Genomic DNA, 19,972 nt, shown 5'->3' on the forward strand with positions numbered 1-19,972 from the left:
TCCTCTAGGTTGGCAAACAAACATACAAAAAATCCATCTTTTACAGGATAACGTCTTATAAAATCTACCCAATTCTAAGTGTAAAATGTAACATTCACATTAACAATGTCATAAGAGCATGCATATATAATCAACAATTGTAGTATCTTATGGTATCTCACACAAAGGGAATTATGCATCCAATACGTCTCATTGTAACATGAATATTGTGTGATGCATGAAATAACTTTACATCATATATTCTCTTTCAGTCTATAAGCCTCTTTTTGCATAGCCAGCGACGTTACATCTTTGAATATGATCATTCGGATTACCTTGCTTCAGTAACTATGCCTAACATGGTGCGCCATAGTCTCCAGACCATGCTCTCTGTTGGATATTACCGTAATATATACAACCCACCAGACAATGTTGGTTCTTTTATACAAGATTACAGTGGAGATGGACGTCTGCTGCAGACACTACATCTTGGAACTGGACGTAGAGTCTTTTATAAATACACAAAGCAAACAAGGCTGTCAGAAATTCTGTACGACACGACCCAAGTTACATTTACCTATGAAGAATCTTCAGGAGTCATTAAAACAATTCACCTAATGCATGAGGGATTTGTGTGTACTATTAGATACCGGCAGACAGGTAAGTGACATTCACTTATCAGTATTCACTATGCATCAAAACTGTTTGTTGTAGGGATATTTTGTAATTGCTCTGCAGATATTGTCAATTTAAAATGTATATTCTTATTAATGGGCAACAAAGGATAGAAAAGGATAGAAAAGATCCCCCAGCACTAAAGGCACTAATAGCCACTCTCCACACTTGTCAAGTAGGATCATTTACAGAATTTCTAAATATAGTGAAAATTTGAAAAGCACTATGAAAAAGCAGGAGGAATTTATTAAATATGGGGCATCGCCCAACATTATTAATATTCCACTCACTGGTGCACAATGCGACAAATTTAGGCTGCATTCACACTGCCGCAAGGGGGACGTATCTACGGCTGCCGTATATACGGCCGACATACGTCCCCCACAGACGGCAATGGGTGCACGGCGCCCTATGGGAGCATGCAGCACACGTGCGGCACAGTACCACTCCGTACCCGGGAAAAAAGTAGTACGGCGATGTGCGCTATACATCCCTATGGAGAGGGGCAGGGGTGAGCAGCACTCACCTCCTCCTCCTCCTCTGCCCGCACGCTGCCGTTGCCCGCCGTGCTACGGTACGGCGGGTAACGGCAGTGTGAATGTAGCCTTAATAAGAGGTTCCAGATTAATTTTACTGCATGACATTTTCAATAAATGTTTTACAAAATTCAGCATGATGTCATTGGAACAGTTTTCATGTTCATTACTATGCAGGGCAAAATATGTAGCAAAATATTTAAGTAGTGAGATGTTAATATCATAGTTCTCTTGGTTAAGTTTATTTTGGCTTTCCATGTAACTTTCTGTACTAAAATGTTCAAATCTTCCTAACAGGACCTCTTATTGGACGACAGATCTTCAGATTCAGTGAAGAAGGTCTTGTAAATGCTAGATTTGACTATAGCTACAACAACTTCCGAGTGACCAGTATGCAAGCAATGATAAATGAGATTCCTCTTCCTATAGACCTATACCGATATGTTGATGTTTCGGGGAGAACTGAACAGTTTGGAAAATTTAGTGTCATCAATTATGATCTCAATCAAGTCATTACAACTTCAATGATGAAGCATACTAAAATCTTTAGCTCAAGTGGGCAAGTTATTGAAGTACAATATGAGATTCTTAAGGCTATCTCCTATTGGATGACCATCCAGTATGATAATATGGGTCGAATGATCATGTGTGGAATACGGGTAGGCGTAGATGCCAATTTAACAAGGTATTCATATGAATATGATCCTGATGGTCAGATCCAGGCTGTATATGTTAATGACAAACTTCAGTGGCGGTACAGCTATGATCTGAATGGAAACATAAACCTTCTTAGCCACGGGAATAGCGTCCGATTAATCCCACTCAGATATGACATTGGGGACCGCATTACCCGGCTTGGAGAAATTCAGTATCGAATGGATGAAGATGGGTTCCTAAGACAAAGAGGCAATGATATATTTGAGTACAATTCAAATGGCCTTTTGAGCAAGGCATATAACAAGGTTGCTGGTTGGAATGTACAATACCGATATGACGGACTGGGAAGACGTGTTGCCAGTAAATCAAGTACTGGCTCTCATTTGCAGTTCTTCTATGCAGATCTAGCTAATCCTATAAGAGTTACTCATTTTTACAATCACAGCAGTTCAGATATAACGTCACTTTATTATGATCTACAAGGACACCTTATTGCCATGGAAGTGAGCAGTGAAAAGGAGTATTATGTAGCATGTGACAATACTGGGACACCTCTGGCTGTGTTTAGTAGTCGAGGCCAAGTAATAAAGGAAATGCTGTACACCCCATATGGTGATATCTATGAGGACACCAATCCAGACTTTGAAATCATAACTGGATTTTATGGAGGACTATATGATTCCTTAACCAAACTTGTCCACCTTGGACAAAGAGATTATGATGTTGTAGCAGGGCGATGGGCTACACCGAACCATCATATTTGGAACAGATTAAATACTGACCCAAGGCCATTTAACCTCTATTCATTTGAAAACAATTACCCAGTGGGAAAGACCCAGGATGTGGCTCAGTACACCACAGGTACAGAAATTTCATTTATTTTGTATTCCAACGTAAAAATATAATATTCGAAATTCTGAGTCACATGATAATCAATGTATAGTATTTTGATAATGCATCCAACAGCTTATATCTCTTATTACAATGATACGAATTGTTGTATCTGTTCTACCACATTTGATTTCAAGTGAAATGCCCAGTGTGGTCCAAGCCACCGCCAAATTTATTTCAACGCTTTATTGGGGAGAATAAAAGTGCATGTGCATATGACTGTTATGTGCTTTTGTGATCCACAATAAGACATTGATATATAGTTGGTGGTAACTTGGATCCTTCATGCATATTGAACTTTTATGGACTTCTGAGCAGAACCTCTCCTGCTGTACATGACACTAAGTTGGATACATTTCATGCTAAACATGTATAATATGAAGGTTTCTTAAGCCAGTGATTGGTTACAGGCTTACAGTGAACCTGAAGAGTCTCTAATATAGGCAAGCAAAAAGTTACATCTGGCCCTACTTTCTTTCTGAACAATGTGAAGAAGCAGATAAATGAACTTACCTATGTGTAGACTTCATGAATTCAGAAGGAATAACCAGGGGACCATGGTGGTTATGAATCAGATGTTATAGAAAGATGTGAAAAACAGGTATCACAATATCGCTTGGTGATCACCAAATTTTTATAAGCACGCATATGTCTTTGTACTTTTTCAGCGTAGGAGAGATTTGACACTTTGTACACATATAATGCTTCTATTATTTGTAACCACTCACCTGATCAAAACTGTTCAAGATGGAGGGCACTATATGCCTCACTGGATCATGAGGATATCTACTTTTGATAGCAGTGGGTTATTAGAAACTATAGATGAAGTCTGTGCACTCGATTATGGGTTAAAATGTGCTTTCTATTCTGCTTAGACATTAGAAGTTGGCTGGAGCTTTTCGGTTTTCAACTACACAATGTTCTTCCTGGGTTTCCCAAACCAGAGGCAAAAGGTTTTGAGTCAACATATGAGCTACTACAGCTACAAACAAAAACACAGGAGTGGGATCCTGGAAAGGTTTGTATTTTAGTACTTCTTCTATTACTTAATTCATCCTGCTGTTGCTCAAATAACTACATAAGAAATTCATGGGTAGAGATGAGCAGACCTGTAGTTTTAGTTCGGGTTCAGCATTACTATTAAGGCCATGGCTAGTAGCAATTTTTTTTAATTGGCTGTTTGGCTGACAATCTTATCCTGAACGCCAACTAACAATACGGGTCTGCCCATTTAAGGCATATTTATGAATCACCAGCTTTTCGACTCTTGGTAGTTTACCCGCTTGGGTCAAAAATGTTTTTCATCTTACACATCTGCTCCCCTAGCCTCGTGGTGGCTCCAAAAAAAAATGGTTTAAGAGAGTAAGTATAATATGGCTGACCCTATTAGGATCAACGATTTGCATTATTTAAGGTGCTCAACCTCTCAAAACATGTAATAAATGTGATGTATATATCTATTCCAAAGTTTAATACTTAAAATGTAATACTTAAAATTGTTTTCCTGATTTACTTTCTGCAACAGTATTTTGAAAATATAACATTTAATGATATAACAACATTTTGACTTCACTAATATTAATTTTTTTTTGCAACCTTTTAGACCATTCTTGGAATACAATGTGAGTTTCAGAAGCAGTTGAGAAACTTTATTTCTTTAGATCAGCTGCCCATGGCTCCGAAACAAAGTGCTGAAAAATGTCACGGAAATATAAACTATCCCAGATTTGCAGCTGTTCCATCTTTATTTGGAAAAGGGATAAAGTTTTCAATCAAGGACGGAGTTGTAACAGCTGATGTCATTGGAGTAGCTAATGAAGACAGTCGCCGTATTGCCGCTATCTTGAATAATGCCCACTACTTGGAAAATTTACATTTTACAATTGACGGTCGGGATACACACTATTTCATTAAGTTGGCCTCCTTGGAAGAGGATCTTACAGTTATAGGGAACAGTGGTAGTGGTCGTATTCTGGAAAATGGTGTCAATGTCACTGTGTCACAGATGACATCATTGGTTAATGGAAGAACTAGACGTTTTGCTGACATACAACTTCAACATGGCACCTTATGCTTTAATGTTCGCTATGGAACAACCATTGAAGAAGAAAAGGATCATGTTCTAGAGTTAGCAAAACAGAGAGCGGTAGCCCAGGCTTGGACTAAGGAGCAGAAAAGACTTCAGGAAGGAGAGGAAGGCATAAGAGTGTGGACAGAGGCCGAGAAACAACAACTTCTAAGTACAGGGAAGGTTCAAGGCTATGATGGATATTTTGTTAATTCAGTGGATCAGCATCTAGAACTTTCTGATAGTGCCAACAATATTCACTTCGTGAGACAGAGTGAAGTAGGCAGGAGGTAACAAACAAACAAAAGACACTCTTTGCCTTTGCGTCACCAAAGACTGCCTGTTTTTAAAACATAAAATGGTTTATTGTAACAATTTTCTAGATCAGATCTCTGTATATGTAAATATGAAGAAAACATATCCAACTGCCTTTAAATGTGACAAAAGATGGTATTTTAATATTGTTAATTTTAACAGTGTCATCGTGATAAGCTTTGGCGAGGTCTTTCACCATGGTACTGGCAATGTATTCAAAGACTAGAAGCAGATACTTTCTGGATTGAAACATTATGAGAATGTAGATAATGTATTTGCTAAAACTTGGTGATAATTATAATCTACATTCTTATAAAATGTTCTGCACTCAACAAAATAGCGGTGACGGTTGCCCTTTAAGACCTCTCAAGCGCTTTAAAAATGACAGTACAGCTTCTTATATCTTGTGTGGCGGTATTCAGCATTTTGCATACATATTAACCATATGAAGTTGCCACTCTTTTCTGGAGACTAGAGCGTATGTGATGATATAGCTTCTAGACAAATACAAAATCTACCTAAAGAGTATTAGTAAATATATGATAAAATCAAAGCGTGTAATACTGGAAACCTGTCATTGTTTCTTATTTTTTCATAAATGAACATTATTTCAAAATAAAAAAAAATTCTAAATGTTGTGAGTCATGTATACTCATATTGGACTCCTAACATACATCACTTGCTCCAGATTTTATGTAGATACTTTTTAAGTATTAGATGTCTGTAAAGTAATAAGACAACCTGAAATGGTTGGTATTATTCCTATTCAATATCCAAATATTGTGAATGCCAAATGTCAAGAAACGACTTTTTCCCATGCATTTACTTGCACTCTTTATGGGTTAGCCTCAATTACACAAAATGGAATTCTTTTTACATATAATATTTGCTGCTGTAAAATTTATACTGCAACTTATCACATTCCCTTTACAAGTAAATGTAGTATATCATCAAATTTTACACAAAAAATGGCCCAAAAAATAAAGGAAAAAATCTGCAAATAACAACATTGCATAGAAACCTTGCAATATTTTAATCACGCAATATTATTTATACATCCCACACAGGTAAAGGTTGAGGGTCAACCACTTATCTGATATTAGAGGTCATTAGAGGTTAGGTTTCTGCAGTCATACATGCAAAGCAATGTCGAGTTATAAATATGTTGTTGCACCGTGCCAACATTGAGAACATTCATACATAGAGGTTTGACTTTTAGGGGATCCCATGTAAAGTTATATCTCGGGACATCTCCCAGAGCAAGGCTTAGCTCCAAATGGTAGAGCAGGACATTTACACATTTTTGTAATGTGTGTGTAAGTGTGGGAGGCAGGATATTAGATAATTTGCCAATGTGCATATATTAAAAGATCGTCACTGCATTCATGATATGTAAAGAGAAGCCTCCTGTCTTTTACCTCATTAGCCAACGATTCTTGATAATAAAATGGCCGCACATAGAGCGTCAACAATTGACCTTGAACTTATATTCACAAATACTATGATAATAAAACCATAATACTATGGTGATTGTTCATGGACAGATAAGATCACGTAACCGTCCATCCGCAGCCATTTTATGGTCAGGAATACCTGGCTGATGAGGTAAAAGACCGGAGGCTTCACTTTAAATATCAAGAAAGCGGTGCAAAACTTCTAATAGATGTATATTGGTAAGTTACCTAATATCCTGCCCCCACACCAACACACACATTACAAAAAGATGAAAGAAAGTGGCCAACCCACCTGGGAGAATCAGTCACATCCCAAGACTGTGTAGAGCCACCTGGATCTCGGGATCCCCAGACTATTGAGTGGATCACTTTAAAGCCACCCCTTGTCTACATTCTTACTCACTCACTTTTATATTTACAGCCAGGTCAGAGAAACCTCAGATCTCAGTCATTTAATCCATTTACAACAAAGGAGAGACACTTACAGTGCACCCAGTCTCCCTTTTTACACATTCTTAGATCAACTGTTGCATATTTTAGCTGGGTAATGGGGTCGTGTGCATATTTTTATGCAATGTTGTGAAATGTTGTGGAATACTTTATATAGATGAATAAACATAAAGTAAAAAAAAATTAAGACAGAATAATTTTTAAAAATATATATTTTGGACAGTAAAAATATGAAATAAATATGTTTTGAAAGTGTTTGGAGAAAATGCTAATTATCTTACTAAAATGGATAATACTGGAATTTTAACATATAGGAGATATACCTGCATATGGTGCCTAAGTAAGCGCAATGTTAAATCTAAAATTTTAGGACGCAAAAAGGAAAAACAAAACACTGTAGTCTTAAAGACGTTATAAGGAATAATGTTTCTCGCCCTGTGTTTGTTACTAATAAAGGAGTATAGAACATAACTGGACAGCTATTGGGGCAGTCTAATCTCCTGGTGACTATATAACATATTAGAATTATCGGGATATCTTTTAATATGTTGTATGGTATTAGTAACTAGTAAATCCAAATTATTTCATTATCAAAGAAAATCTTTCTACTCTTACTTTCTTCTAACAAGTGTAAGCATAGACATTACAAGTGCTGATATATAAGCTACCATATAAATTCCTATTTAAATATAATATAGTACAGATAAAATACATAAAATGTAATACAGATGAAAGAATTGTCTCTAAATGTAAAGCTCAGATATATTTGTGTGTGTATTTTTATGCCGCTTCTTGACAAGGACTATGGTTCTCCTCGACGGCTACCACTAAAGATTGTAGAGTTTGTCTCAGTGGTAAGGACAGGGCTTTATAGAAATCAAGTGCAATGTGCAGGCCGTTAATCCCGGACGGTGCCCATTTATAGAAATTTAGATTTTTATTTTTGTTAGCATTGAAGATATTTCATTGGTATATTTTATAATGTGCAACTGTCATATTAGGAAATGTATGTGGAAGTGAAATGTGAATGTATACATTATAAGTCGGTAGACGTCTTTTGTCACTTGCTACAGACTGGATTGAGAATATGTGCTTTTATATGAAATATGACAATGATGTTGTATATGCTTTGTTATACGCTGCTATTACATTGTGTGTTTGAGAAATTACAGAATAGTAGCCTGATTCATATTCTTCCTCTTCATGGATATTTTATTTTATTATATTATATTATTTTATTGAATCATGATGAAAGGATTGAAACCCGGACACTTTCTTTAGTTGGGCAAATTTGAATCAACTTTTATAAAAGACATCAACCACAGAGATGAAGGACTGTATGCAAATGCTCCTGAGGGGCTCCACGCTCCATAGGTGTTAATGAATCCTGGAGCCCCTCAGGCTCATTTGCATAAGTCTTTCATCCTGCCTGTAGATGTCCTTTAAATTTAACAATTTCCGCACAAAGGTGCATCTACATAAATTCTGAAGATGTGCCAGATGTGGACTGAAAAGTTTCATCCACATACACATGAAAAGAAAAAGTAAGTAAAGGTCTATGACGAACATTGCTAAATCTTTATAGCAGCCAAAAATGGTCAGCTTCAGCTGCGGCTTTCTGTCACAATTTGCAAGCTCCGGGAAGGGTGGACTTTAACATTTGCCATGCAAAGGATGAATTCTGCACCTACAAATCTCATCCACGACACTAGAACTGTATCAGTTCGACAGATTTTGCTTCAAAACTCCATTGATGAACAGTATAGTCCATCTTAAAGATTAAAGGGAACCCTTATGGGCCGGTGGTTTAGTTCCCCAAATCACCCTATATGAATTTTTAGGTGGGCGTGTGAAAAAAAGAACCATTTCTACTCACCTCATCCCTCGTTCCCTCGGTGCCTGCTCGTTCCAGCAAGTAAAGCCAGCACATTACACCACGGCTTTACAGCGCAAGCACCATCGAGAAGAGGCACCAGTGTGGAATCTGCAGATGTGAGTCTGATGTCCCTCATTGAACTCTCAATTAGGTGAGTAAAAACGTTTTGTTTGTTTTTTTACCCACCTACAGCCTTCGTAAAGGTCAATTTGGACCCTAAACCACAGGTCAATATGGACCTGTAGTCGGTTTAATATTAAAGCCATAGACAAATATTTGGCGACAACATGATCAGAATGCTTTTTTGGGAAAGAGACAGGAGATGCAGTACTTGCTACTATATTGAAGAAGAAAAGCCCCTCATGGATGTTTCACTAAGACATATCTTAACGCATAACACATAAGGGTAAGTTCAGATTTGTAGTGCTGTGCAGTGGGATTTCATAATTGCCATTCACTTGTTGCCATATGCAGGGCTAAAAGAGTTTTACATCATTTTAGAATTATTATTACTATATTTCTTACAAGCGAACACTTACAAGCATGGAAACACTGAAAGTTATTCTACTATCATTATCAAGTGAATATTCCCACTGTGAATTTCCCCACTGTGGGACTAATAAAGGATTATCTTATCTTATCTTAAGTACCTAATAGAATTTAAAATTTAGTGAAAATTGGAGGGTCCTATAAAAAATTTTTTTATAATTTGTCACAAAAAGCATTTGTGTGGTCTCGAAGCCAATATGTACCCACGCTGAAATATGGTGCCATTGAGAGAAACCATTGGTTAATATTGGTTCTATTTTACAGCATAGAGTTGTAATAATGCATCAATGCGCAAAAATCCCTCTGTTGCCCCCTAAGAAACCAATCATATTTCAATATTAAGAAGGTTTTTAAAAAGCCAAAAAAGCTAATAAAATGTGACTACACAATGGGGCACATTTACTTACCTGGTCTCGCAGAATTCACAAAAATGCATTGCCCGACGATCATGCACTGAGCCGCGATTCACTAAGATCGTGCGCCCGATATCCTGCATGTGTAGCTTCCCCGCTTAGGTCAAACGGAGTTCACCTTCTTCTTCCTGGTGTATGTAAATGCATTGTCTTCTGACACAATTTGAAAGTTAAGTCCCGCGCTCAGTCCGAATTAGTCGAATCATCCGACGCCCCGCCCCCCTGATTTCTGTCGCATGAAAGCCAGCACAGCTGTGCCAAAATCTGATCGCATGCGACACAATCCCCAGTTAAATACCTGTCAAAACGGCGCAAATCCCTTAGGCCACGGATCCTTAGTAAATAAGCCCCGGTGTATTATGTCTCCTCTGGCCTTTTCTCCAGTAAACCCTGTGCAACAAACCATTTAGCAAAATGTATAAAAAATCTAAACATGAATATATAACTTGAAATGTATATTATTGTGTTATTTTCTTATTGGAACACTTTTTATTTGTCCAAAAAATCTCTTAGAAGCCAGAGGGAAATGTCTTTGACCTCTGTTGCAAGGACGCATTGGGAATCTGCTCGATGTATCCTTACAACAGAGCTAAAAAACATGGTATGAATGTAGACATAGACAATACATAGGTAAGTTTTACAACTGTAAACTGAAATTTGTATTTTTCATAAATATATATATATATATATATATGTACCGTATATACATTGGCTTTCATTAGGCTCATGGCTGTGCTGCTACACTATAGGCTGACTAATGCAAAAAAGACTGGAAAAGGGCAATATACTGCCAAACTTTTTGTTCCTTTGATCTTTTTGTCTTGCTAATTTTCGGTAGGTCGAGGATCAAATGTTCAAGATCAGATTCATACTTACAAAGCTTTGAAGAGAAAATCCTCTTCAACAGGCTAAAAGCTCTGTGGGTTATGAAAACTGCTTCAAGGACAAATATCTACATTTGCAGATAACTTACCCTAAATTATTTGTTTCTGACCCAATCATGTTTATATGATTTAGAGGTATTTTGTATATGATACATATGTAAATGACAGAAAACAGCAACTCCATACATCCAATATTGTATATATTCCTATTTATTTGCAACCCAAAATTGTTCTTTACTTCAATAAGAAAGATGTAATATCACAGGGAAAAATTCATGCAATAAGGCCTCCTGCACATGATCATGTGCACTTTGAGGGCCACAAATAGGGTAACATGAGCCCATCTGACCTATGTGGCTCTTTTGACATTAGCAAGTCAGCACTGCTCACACCCTCAATGTAAATAGAAAATGATTGCATGGGAAATGGGCACGATTAGGAACCCCTCTATAATTTGCGACAAGGCAGTTGACCCGCCCACAGTGCATTGCATACATGTGCAGAAGCACTAAAAAAGTAATGGGGCCTTGTGTTGGCTGCAAAAAAGAAAAAATAGCACCTGACGCCAATACACACTTGTATAAATGAGGCCTAAAATTAATTCAATAATTTACCAGGGAAGAACATAAACCATGACAACATTGCCTGATGCTTCATTTACATCAACAGATCAATAAAATTTTTTATATATTTGCAGACCAACGGACATCAGTAGTTAGTGGTTCTTAAAGTTATGGATGAATTTTAAAATTCATTAATTAATATAAAATTACATAATATACCATATTTATAGCCTACACTGTGGCTCATCTCTAAGCCCAAAACCAAAACCAGTATATCACACCCAAACCTAACCGAAATAAAAAGAATACATACATCGTAAATACCTTGCATCTTTATTCACTGTAGAGCCACTACTGCAACAAAAAGCCCTAATTACATTTTTTGTTGGGGAATGCTCCACCACCTCCCCAAGGATTCCCCAAGACCTCCCTATCATTTTGGCTACTTTACTACTTTTTTTTTTTTAATCAGATATTTTTATTAAACATTTTTTTTATATAACAACACACCCAACAAGTACAACCTGGAGGGGAGTACATACATATCTTTACAATAAGCTCTGGCTTTATACAATAATACAAACTCAAATTATACTCATAAAAGCATTACAAGAGAATTACAGTTGTATCCATTTTCTCTTACAGGATGTACGTTTTATCATATACGCTTATTATTAGTAGCATACTCCCTCCCTCCCTTCCCAACTCCCCCCATCCACCCTTGCGAGCCAGCTCTTCTAAGATCCTTCAGGTCTCATATAATTATTCACATATTAAAGAAGACCTAAACCTATCTTTACTTATTTTGCCAATGATAATTGATATTCTAAGCTAGTTCTTAGTCTTATAAGGGAGTTTGATGGTAAACCAGGCGTATCTAGCCACTTGCCCCAAATCTTTTTCAAATTTGGAGACCCCATTCCTCTTCACATACGTGCTATATTCCAATAGTATTATTGCATTCAAACGGTCTATAAACTCTTTCTTGTCCGGTGGCCTAGGCCTAATCCAATGAGCAGCTATAACTTTTCTAGCTTGATATAAGGATCTTTGTATTGCAATATTATTAGGTTCTGTCAGGTTGTCTATCTTCAGTACTCCCAATAGACACGCTAGTGGACTTTCTTCAATAGTTACAGAGAAGACTTTACGCGTCAATTCTAATATAGATTTCCAAAAAGACTCCAGTTCCCTACATCCCCACATCATGTGGAGTATATCTGCCTCTTCAGTTCCACATCTCGGGCATTCTGAATTAGACCATGATTAAGGACGGGTAAGCCGTCGGAAACGCGTTGGTGGATGGAATCTACACTGTGGATGTTTTTTGATACCATTATTGAATAAAATTTGAATACACCTTGGAACCTGGCTGGACCATTGGATTATTTTTATTTGCTACGTTACCTTTCCAAACGAGGTGTGTCCGTTGCCGGCTCCATGCGTGAGACACAATGAGTTGGAGGTGTGCTGGAGTTCTATCTTGTTTCCTGATTCTGAATTAGGCCTAGCTACTTTACTACTTTTAGTCTTAAAGGATGTATAGGCCTCTGAAGTTTTAAAAAATGAAGGAGTAGCCAAATAAAAAACACAAATTCCTCAAAAGAATGTAAGCAATACAATAGAATTTAGTTCTCTACTCCTAAGTAAGTAAATGGGAGGAATTTATTAAATTTTCCATAGGCAGCATTTAGGCACCAATAACTACTAAGAGGCTAGACTTGTGTGCAATCTCCACCAGGTTGGATCTAAGAACAGGTCTGATCTGGCAGAGCTTTTTGCTATAGGCTCCAATGGTTTTCTGGCAGAGACTATAGTAAATGAGGTGGACCTCACCAACTGCCCACTGCCTTGACCATGACCATGAGTAAGAACAGATATTTAATTGTTCGAAACGCATAAGTCCCTGTATACTGTGCACCTTGTTTTATAGATGTGAAATAAATCATCAAGATTTTTAGCAGATTGGAGTGCCGGTCCTATTTCAAGTTTACACTAAGATTTCCGACAAATCTCTTTGGATCACTCGTGCACCAGATTACACAGAGGAGTTGGCGTCCCAGATTTAATGGTTTACGTGAGTGAGCGGGCAGCTCAAAGAATTTTTCCTTTACTATGGATAAAAAAATTACTTGTTTCATTAAGGAACATATATACGTCTTCTTGTATACTTAAAATGTTTATCCCAACACAAGCACTAGCTGGATGGTGTAAAAACCTATGAGGGTGGGAGATTGGAAATCTCAAAAATAGATATTTTATAGTATAGTATTTTCTTAAACAGACAATATTAAAAAAGCCAACAAGTCATCATCATTACACAGAGCTTAGAATAGGCAACTCGGCGCCGCGGTTATTTCTAGAATGCCGGTGATGGTAAATTCCAAATAAAAAACACACTTTGCAAAGAGCCCAAAAAATTCAGCTAGGTTTTGATGAATCCTCAACGTGAGATAAGTACTGTATTTATTTACATGTAGTTTTGTCTAATCCATTGGCAGCCAAATGAAAGATCATTATTCTGGCATTAGAGCTGTACTTGAGATCCACAAATATATCTCCCATATACAAAATCAATGAAAAATGTCTGATCACTGTACAAGAGCTTTATACAGACCAAGGACTGAAAGTACATCTACCATGAGTTTAGTGATGGTAGATGTGTCCTAGTAAGAAGTTCCTGAGAAACTATGCTTCTCAGGTCTTCTTTTATGATAACTCTATATCCCCACAATTTAGGAAATATATAGTTATAAAAGTTATGCTAATTACCCTGGGGTGCTCAGGCTACATCACACTCAGGGAGTCTACTATTTTAATGTATGCACACCCCCTGTAACACTAGGTGCCCCACCGTTAACCTATCTATGTGCTCTAGGGGGGTGTGGTACATTGAAATACTAATCTCCCTGAGGATGATGTAGCCTGAGCACCCCAGGGTAATTAGCATAAATGTTATAACTATATATTTCCGCGATCGCAGGATATGGAGTTATAATAAAAGTCCCGAGGAACAGTGTTCCTCAGAAACTTCTTACTAGGACATGGTAGATGTCCTTTAACTTGAGGAAGTGCAGCACCTTGGCCCAGTAGTATTAATGGAAACTTTTTAGCAAATGAGGAGATCTGTACTATAAACAGTAGATTATATAGGAGCTAAGTAAAGATTTTGCAGTGGAACACAGAATATTTAAATTAGTATTATCATGCAATGTATGTATTACATATTCACAGGTTATTTCTTAACTACCTAATAGATGTGGGTCCCATCTCTGGCATCCAGAACTTTCTTTAAACTGAACTGGACGGAATAGAGGTTGGATGTGCATTCTGCATACTTTTAGACGTTTAGGTGTTTATGATAGGTTTGAGGTATTAGAGGTGTTTAATGATCAGATATTTATCAGATACCAACTTCAGGTACTATTATTGACCCAAAACACATCGTAGCTATACTAGATTTTGACCATGAACTTTTAAGTCAACAGCATCCTAGCAGTTTGACTAAAACTGAGCGACAGAATTAGTCACAGTTGATACAAATTGTCACTGAATAAAGGGATCGTTGGTATGTCATATTCAAATGTGCTGTTCTGGAATCTATAACATAGATACACAGGTATTCAATCTTGAGTCTTTATAACAGGTCTTGTCTTTTGTAAATGTACGCCATTCATTCAGAATGTATAGTGTATGAAATTTAGATACAAAGAGCCCTGACATAGTTTACACCATTTGGCCACCAACATGCTAGCCACAAAGTTAGCAAATGTAAAGGGTCGGTAGATGAGATGACTTCCATAAACAAATACACATCGGATTTGGTGTTCTGTGGAGACAAGGAGAAACTTAGATTTGCATTTGATCTGGATACACAAACTAGAAGGAAATGTTTGTTAAAAGCTATCTGCTTACATATGATTAGTCTTGTTAATAGACGATTACTAAACTGTAAAATCATGAGGATATATTCAAGCAGCATTAAAACAAAAACATTGATTCAACTTGACCAATTACATGGGAGAAGGTCAGAGTCGTTTCTATGTAATGTGACAGAAATATTCTATTCTTCTTGACTGAGAAGTATTACTTTAAGGGCTACAGTTTGGTTATACATTAGACTACACATCAGAACCTAAAAAAGAAGAGTAAGGCTTATCTAAAGAGATCTATTGTGTCTTTTATAAAAATAAAGTTTTTGTGATCAGTCTGCAATTTCAGTCAATGTTTTTCCATCATAGACCATATGTGACCATATTTGCAGAACCTCTTAATGTTGTAATAAGTGACATTAGAAAAGACAGGGCAGGAATTGGTGGTAGTCCCTACTCTAATAATTAGTCCCAATGACATAGTAATGGTCTAGCATCCTTCATCCAAAGTCATTTAGATATGTTATTGGTTAATATGGTGGCTTAAATACTATTCATGTTTACATTTGGGGCTAAAACATTCAGTGATGTGTCTCCAATATTTACAGTACATGCGGTTTACAGGAGGCAACACAAGGTGCAGCATTGTAAGCTGCTTTCTTAGAGGAGGTGGTGGGCTTGGTGCATCTGATATTGTTTAGAGCACCTGCTGTGTTCATGGTGATGAAATCACAACTCATGGCAAGAAAACCAATAACAGCAGAAGAGACGTCTCCAGTGGTCATTGGATTCAGTGTTTGTAGACGACTTGCCTACTCATCAGCAGAACCAGTGTTTCCTGGCTATACTGTCAGGAATTTTCTAGTATGACAGCCATTTTGATCATGTAGACCATTGTGTTTCTTTGACCTATGCTGTGTTGCTAGGGAACAACATATACAACTTTGTATTTCTGTTCAATGAATGTGCTACCAATGGAAATGATCCAAGTTTTGTGAAATGGCTGCAGCTAAATGCTCTTGTTGCATTCTGCTCTGGTCTTTACGCCAGAAGCATGCTTTTTATACAGAAGCATCACGCTGATGCTATATGATAATATATTGTGTTGATATTTGGAAGAGAAAGTATTTGGATATTTCATTTTTTAAGAAATAAAGTTGCAAACTAACGAAATACTGTGTTTTATTTTTATTTATGTGTTTATTTTGCACAGAGATTTGTAGTTGTCTGAATACTGAATCGATTATAGTAAATTTCTCTGCCAAGAAGAACACATGAAGAACTACAGCATATTAGCATATATGATGGTGATTTCATGATATCATAATTGTGGGGAAAATAATGCTGCAGAGGAAAATAGTGAAACCAGGTGCGTAACTACAGCAGTAGCCGACATAGCAGTTGCTATGGGGCCCTTAGTGTCAGTGGGTTCCGATTCCAAGCTGACACTAAAGAAAGGATGATGTGAACCATTGTAATAGCATAATATATGTGTTATGCTGCTCAATGTATAGCATAATATGTATATAACATTGCACATCTGTCACAGTCGGCAGTTCAGATAAGAAATGTTGTGGGAGGGGGGCAGTAGAATGACAGGACTGGAATCTCTCATCTCTACTTCCTGTCATTTACCTACCCCATGTGGTCAGCAGCTACTGGGGCAGATCTGCGACCTCTGTCACCACCCTGGGATGAGAAGTCTGCCTGAGAATGAGTGTATACATATGTGAACATAAGTATAAATGTGAATATGTGATATGTATATGCTCTATGCTTTTGTGCATGTGATGTGTATATGCTGTATATGCGTATCAGTGAAGTCTATGGGGGATATTTATCATACGCTGGTGCTCGTGCGCCAGCTTATGATAGCCCCGCCGTTGCAAATTTGCAGCCCGATACATAAAGAGGCTTCTGCCTCTTCATGTATCGGGCTGCCAGCTGCGCAGCGTTTATCCTACGCCAGGCAGGGCCTGGCGTAGAAAAAAACACAGCCGACGACTTTTCACGTGTGAAAAGTCGCCGGCAGCAGCGAGTGCGCAGGTGCGGGGACAGTAACGCCCTGCGCCGGCCCACTCCTGTCCGGCCGCGCCCTCCCCTTTAGCCGGCCGCGCCCCCCTCACGCCCCGCTGGCGTGAAGGTGGCGGATTGGGGAAAATAATCGCAAAAGCTAGCAATAAGCTAGCATTTGCGATTATTTCAGGGCCTCTGGGCCACTGGCGGTGCGCAGAGGTCCTGATAAATATCCCCCTATATTTCTATATGTGTGTTTATATATGTGATGTGTATATGCTGTATGTGTATAAGGTGTATGGTGTGTATACTTGCTGTATGTCTATATATGGTACTGTATGTGTGTATATACTGTATATAGATAGATAGATAGATAGATAGATAGATAGATAGATAGATAGATAGATAGATAGATATGTGTGTGTATACGATTGGGCGTGTAAGGCTGGCAGAAAAATTTTATTTGTGAATATAACATAATAAAGACCATTACTCTCTATGAAACAGACTACGCAATGTACATATGAATTTCCTCCATACAGCAATCCATTGGATTTTCCTGAGGTTGAAAGGAGGACTAATGGTAGCGATAGAATAGGGATTTTATAGGGAAGAGATTGATATCGAGTGCTGTTATATTAAGGAACTCCGGTCCGAAATTTTATTATTTATTAAATTTCACTATATGATATCTGTTTGTGAACTTTTTGGGTCGGTTCTAGAGATGGGTGAATCGATTCTAAAGATTCTAACTTCGGTTAGAATTTCAGGGAAAATTTGATTCGAAGTTTATGCTGATTCGCGGGAACAAAGTTGTTGTTTTTTCCCTCTTTTTTCAGCTAAATGTGCGCGAGAACAATGTGTTACATGGGGCAGCGAACTCTGGGAAGGAGAAAGGAACACCCCCGATGACATCTGCAGACCTGTAAGCCAATCAGCGACCGGCAGGCTTATGTGATGTCACACAGCCCTATAAAATCCAGCCATTTTACATCTCGGCATTTCACACTTCATGTTGTAGCGTCCAGCTGCTGCTACTTTACCGTGCAGTAGCAATTCTTGCTGCAATCCCTGGATGTTCTTTGTATACCCCAAATAGAAGTTCTATTTAGTGACAAAATCGAATAAGAAGAAATCTTTTTGACTTTCATGAACTGCAGTAGCGATTGGTGGACCAATCCCTGATTGTTCTTTAAGGGGGATCTGGTATCTGTATAACGCACATTGCCATTCCTTTTTGGGGCTCTAGTTTACAGGGAGATTTACGTGTGAAATCTACATAGTTTATACAGTGATTTTCGTTTAAATTACACTGTCAGTTGTGGGGTATCTGTATAACGCACATTGCCATACCTTATTGTGGCTCTAGTTTACAGCCAGATTTACGTGTGAAATCCATGTAGTTTATAAACCATTATGTCAGACAGAAAGGTGGCAGGTGGAGCAGGCAGAGGTGGCAGCACAGTAAGGGGACGTCGCAGCAGGGGTGACTCTGTGAGGCCAGAACTGCCATTGTCATCCAGTGGCAGTGTTTGATCAACAACCCAAAGGTTGTTGAATGGTTGACTAGGTCATCCAATTCCTCAAATATAACATCTGACAACCCCAGCCAAGAGTCAGTGAGTTCCGGGTTCCTCTGATACAACAATTAGTTGGCATGGCCCAGGAGCAGCTCATCGGCCCTCACCTGTCCTCAACCAGCCTCTGTCCTGTTCCTTTCCCGCAGCCAGAGAGCTACTAGGTGGTCTGGGTTCTGCGCCACTATTCAGCGAGGACGAAGTGTTTGAGGACAGTCAGCAGCTGCTTTGCAGTGAAGAGGTGGGGCAGACCTCCGCTGCTTCCTGCAGTAGGCAGGCTGTGCAAAATGATCAGTGACGTCAATGCAAAATTACTGCCGACATTCTGTGCACTCTTTTGGGGGGCTTTCTACATGTACCCGCGTTTAACAGAACAGGTTCTGTTGTAATTAGAGATGAGCGAACATACTCGTCCGAGCTTGATGCTCGTTCGAGCATTAGCGTACTCGAAACTGCTCGTTGCTCGGACAAATACTTCGCCCGCTCGAGAAAATGGCATCTCCCGCCGTTTTGCTTTTTGGCGGCCAGAAACAGAGCCAATTACAAGCCAGGAGACTCTGCACTCCACCCAGCATGACGTGGTACCCTTACACGTCGATAGCAGTGGTTGGCTGGCCAGATCAGGTGACCCTGGAATAGACTAGCCCCTGCCTGCGCTGCTCGGATCATTCTGTGTCTGGATGCCGCTAGGGAGAGAGCTGCTGCTGGTCAGGGAAAGCGTTAGGCTGTTCTATTAGAATAGTGTTAGGCAGGAGTGATTCAACAAGAACCCAACAGCCCTTCTTAGGGCTACAATAACGTTATACATTTTTTTTTTTTACTTGCAGCTAGTACCATATTGTGAGGAATTTGCAGGGGGACTTGCTACCGTTGTGTTTAGCGCTTAGTGACGCACATATCCATCGCAAAGACCGAAGTGGGACAATTTATTAGGGGTTTGATTTCAATTAGGCACAGTCTGCCAGTTTCTTTTTATTTTACGTTTATTTTTTTAATAACTCAGTGTCATCTCATCTGGCATAGCAGTGTGCTTTCATACTTGGCTAGAAAATAGCCATAGGAGAATCCAAACGGCTTACTTACGCCTACAATAGCGTTATATACATTTTATTTCTGGTTGATCTGCTGGTGGCTGTCCTTGCTGCAGTGCATCTACTACCAAATTGTGAGGAATTTGTAGTGAGACTTGCGACCGTT

General features: G+C 38.5%; 1 protein-coding gene across 9 annotated transcripts in view; it reads left to right on the plus strand.

The window, feature by feature from the left end:
* The window catches only part of TENM1 (teneurin transmembrane protein 1), a 490,610-nt gene extending 483,398 nt beyond the window's left edge, over window positions 1-7,212 (plus strand). For all 9 annotated transcript variants that reach the window (XM_072124023.1, XM_072124021.1, XM_072124025.1 and 6 more), the window contains 4 exons: window positions 252-639; window positions 1,488-2,708; window positions 3,614-3,756; window positions 4,342-7,212. In XM_072124023.1, the coding sequence (XP_071980124.1) occupies window positions 252-639; window positions 1,488-2,708; window positions 3,614-3,756; window positions 4,342-5,100 (2,511 nt within the window). In that variant the 3' untranslated portion in view covers window positions 5,101-7,212. The remainder of the gene's footprint in view (window positions 1-251; window positions 640-1,487; window positions 2,709-3,613; window positions 3,757-4,341) is intronic.
* Window positions 7,213-19,972: the final 12,760 nt, after the last annotated feature.

Source organism: Engystomops pustulosus, chromosome 9, assembly GCF_040894005.1.
Source record: "Engystomops pustulosus chromosome 9, aEngPut4.maternal, whole genome shotgun sequence".
Taxonomy (NCBI): domain Eukaryota; kingdom Metazoa; phylum Chordata; class Amphibia; order Anura; family Leptodactylidae; genus Engystomops; species Engystomops pustulosus.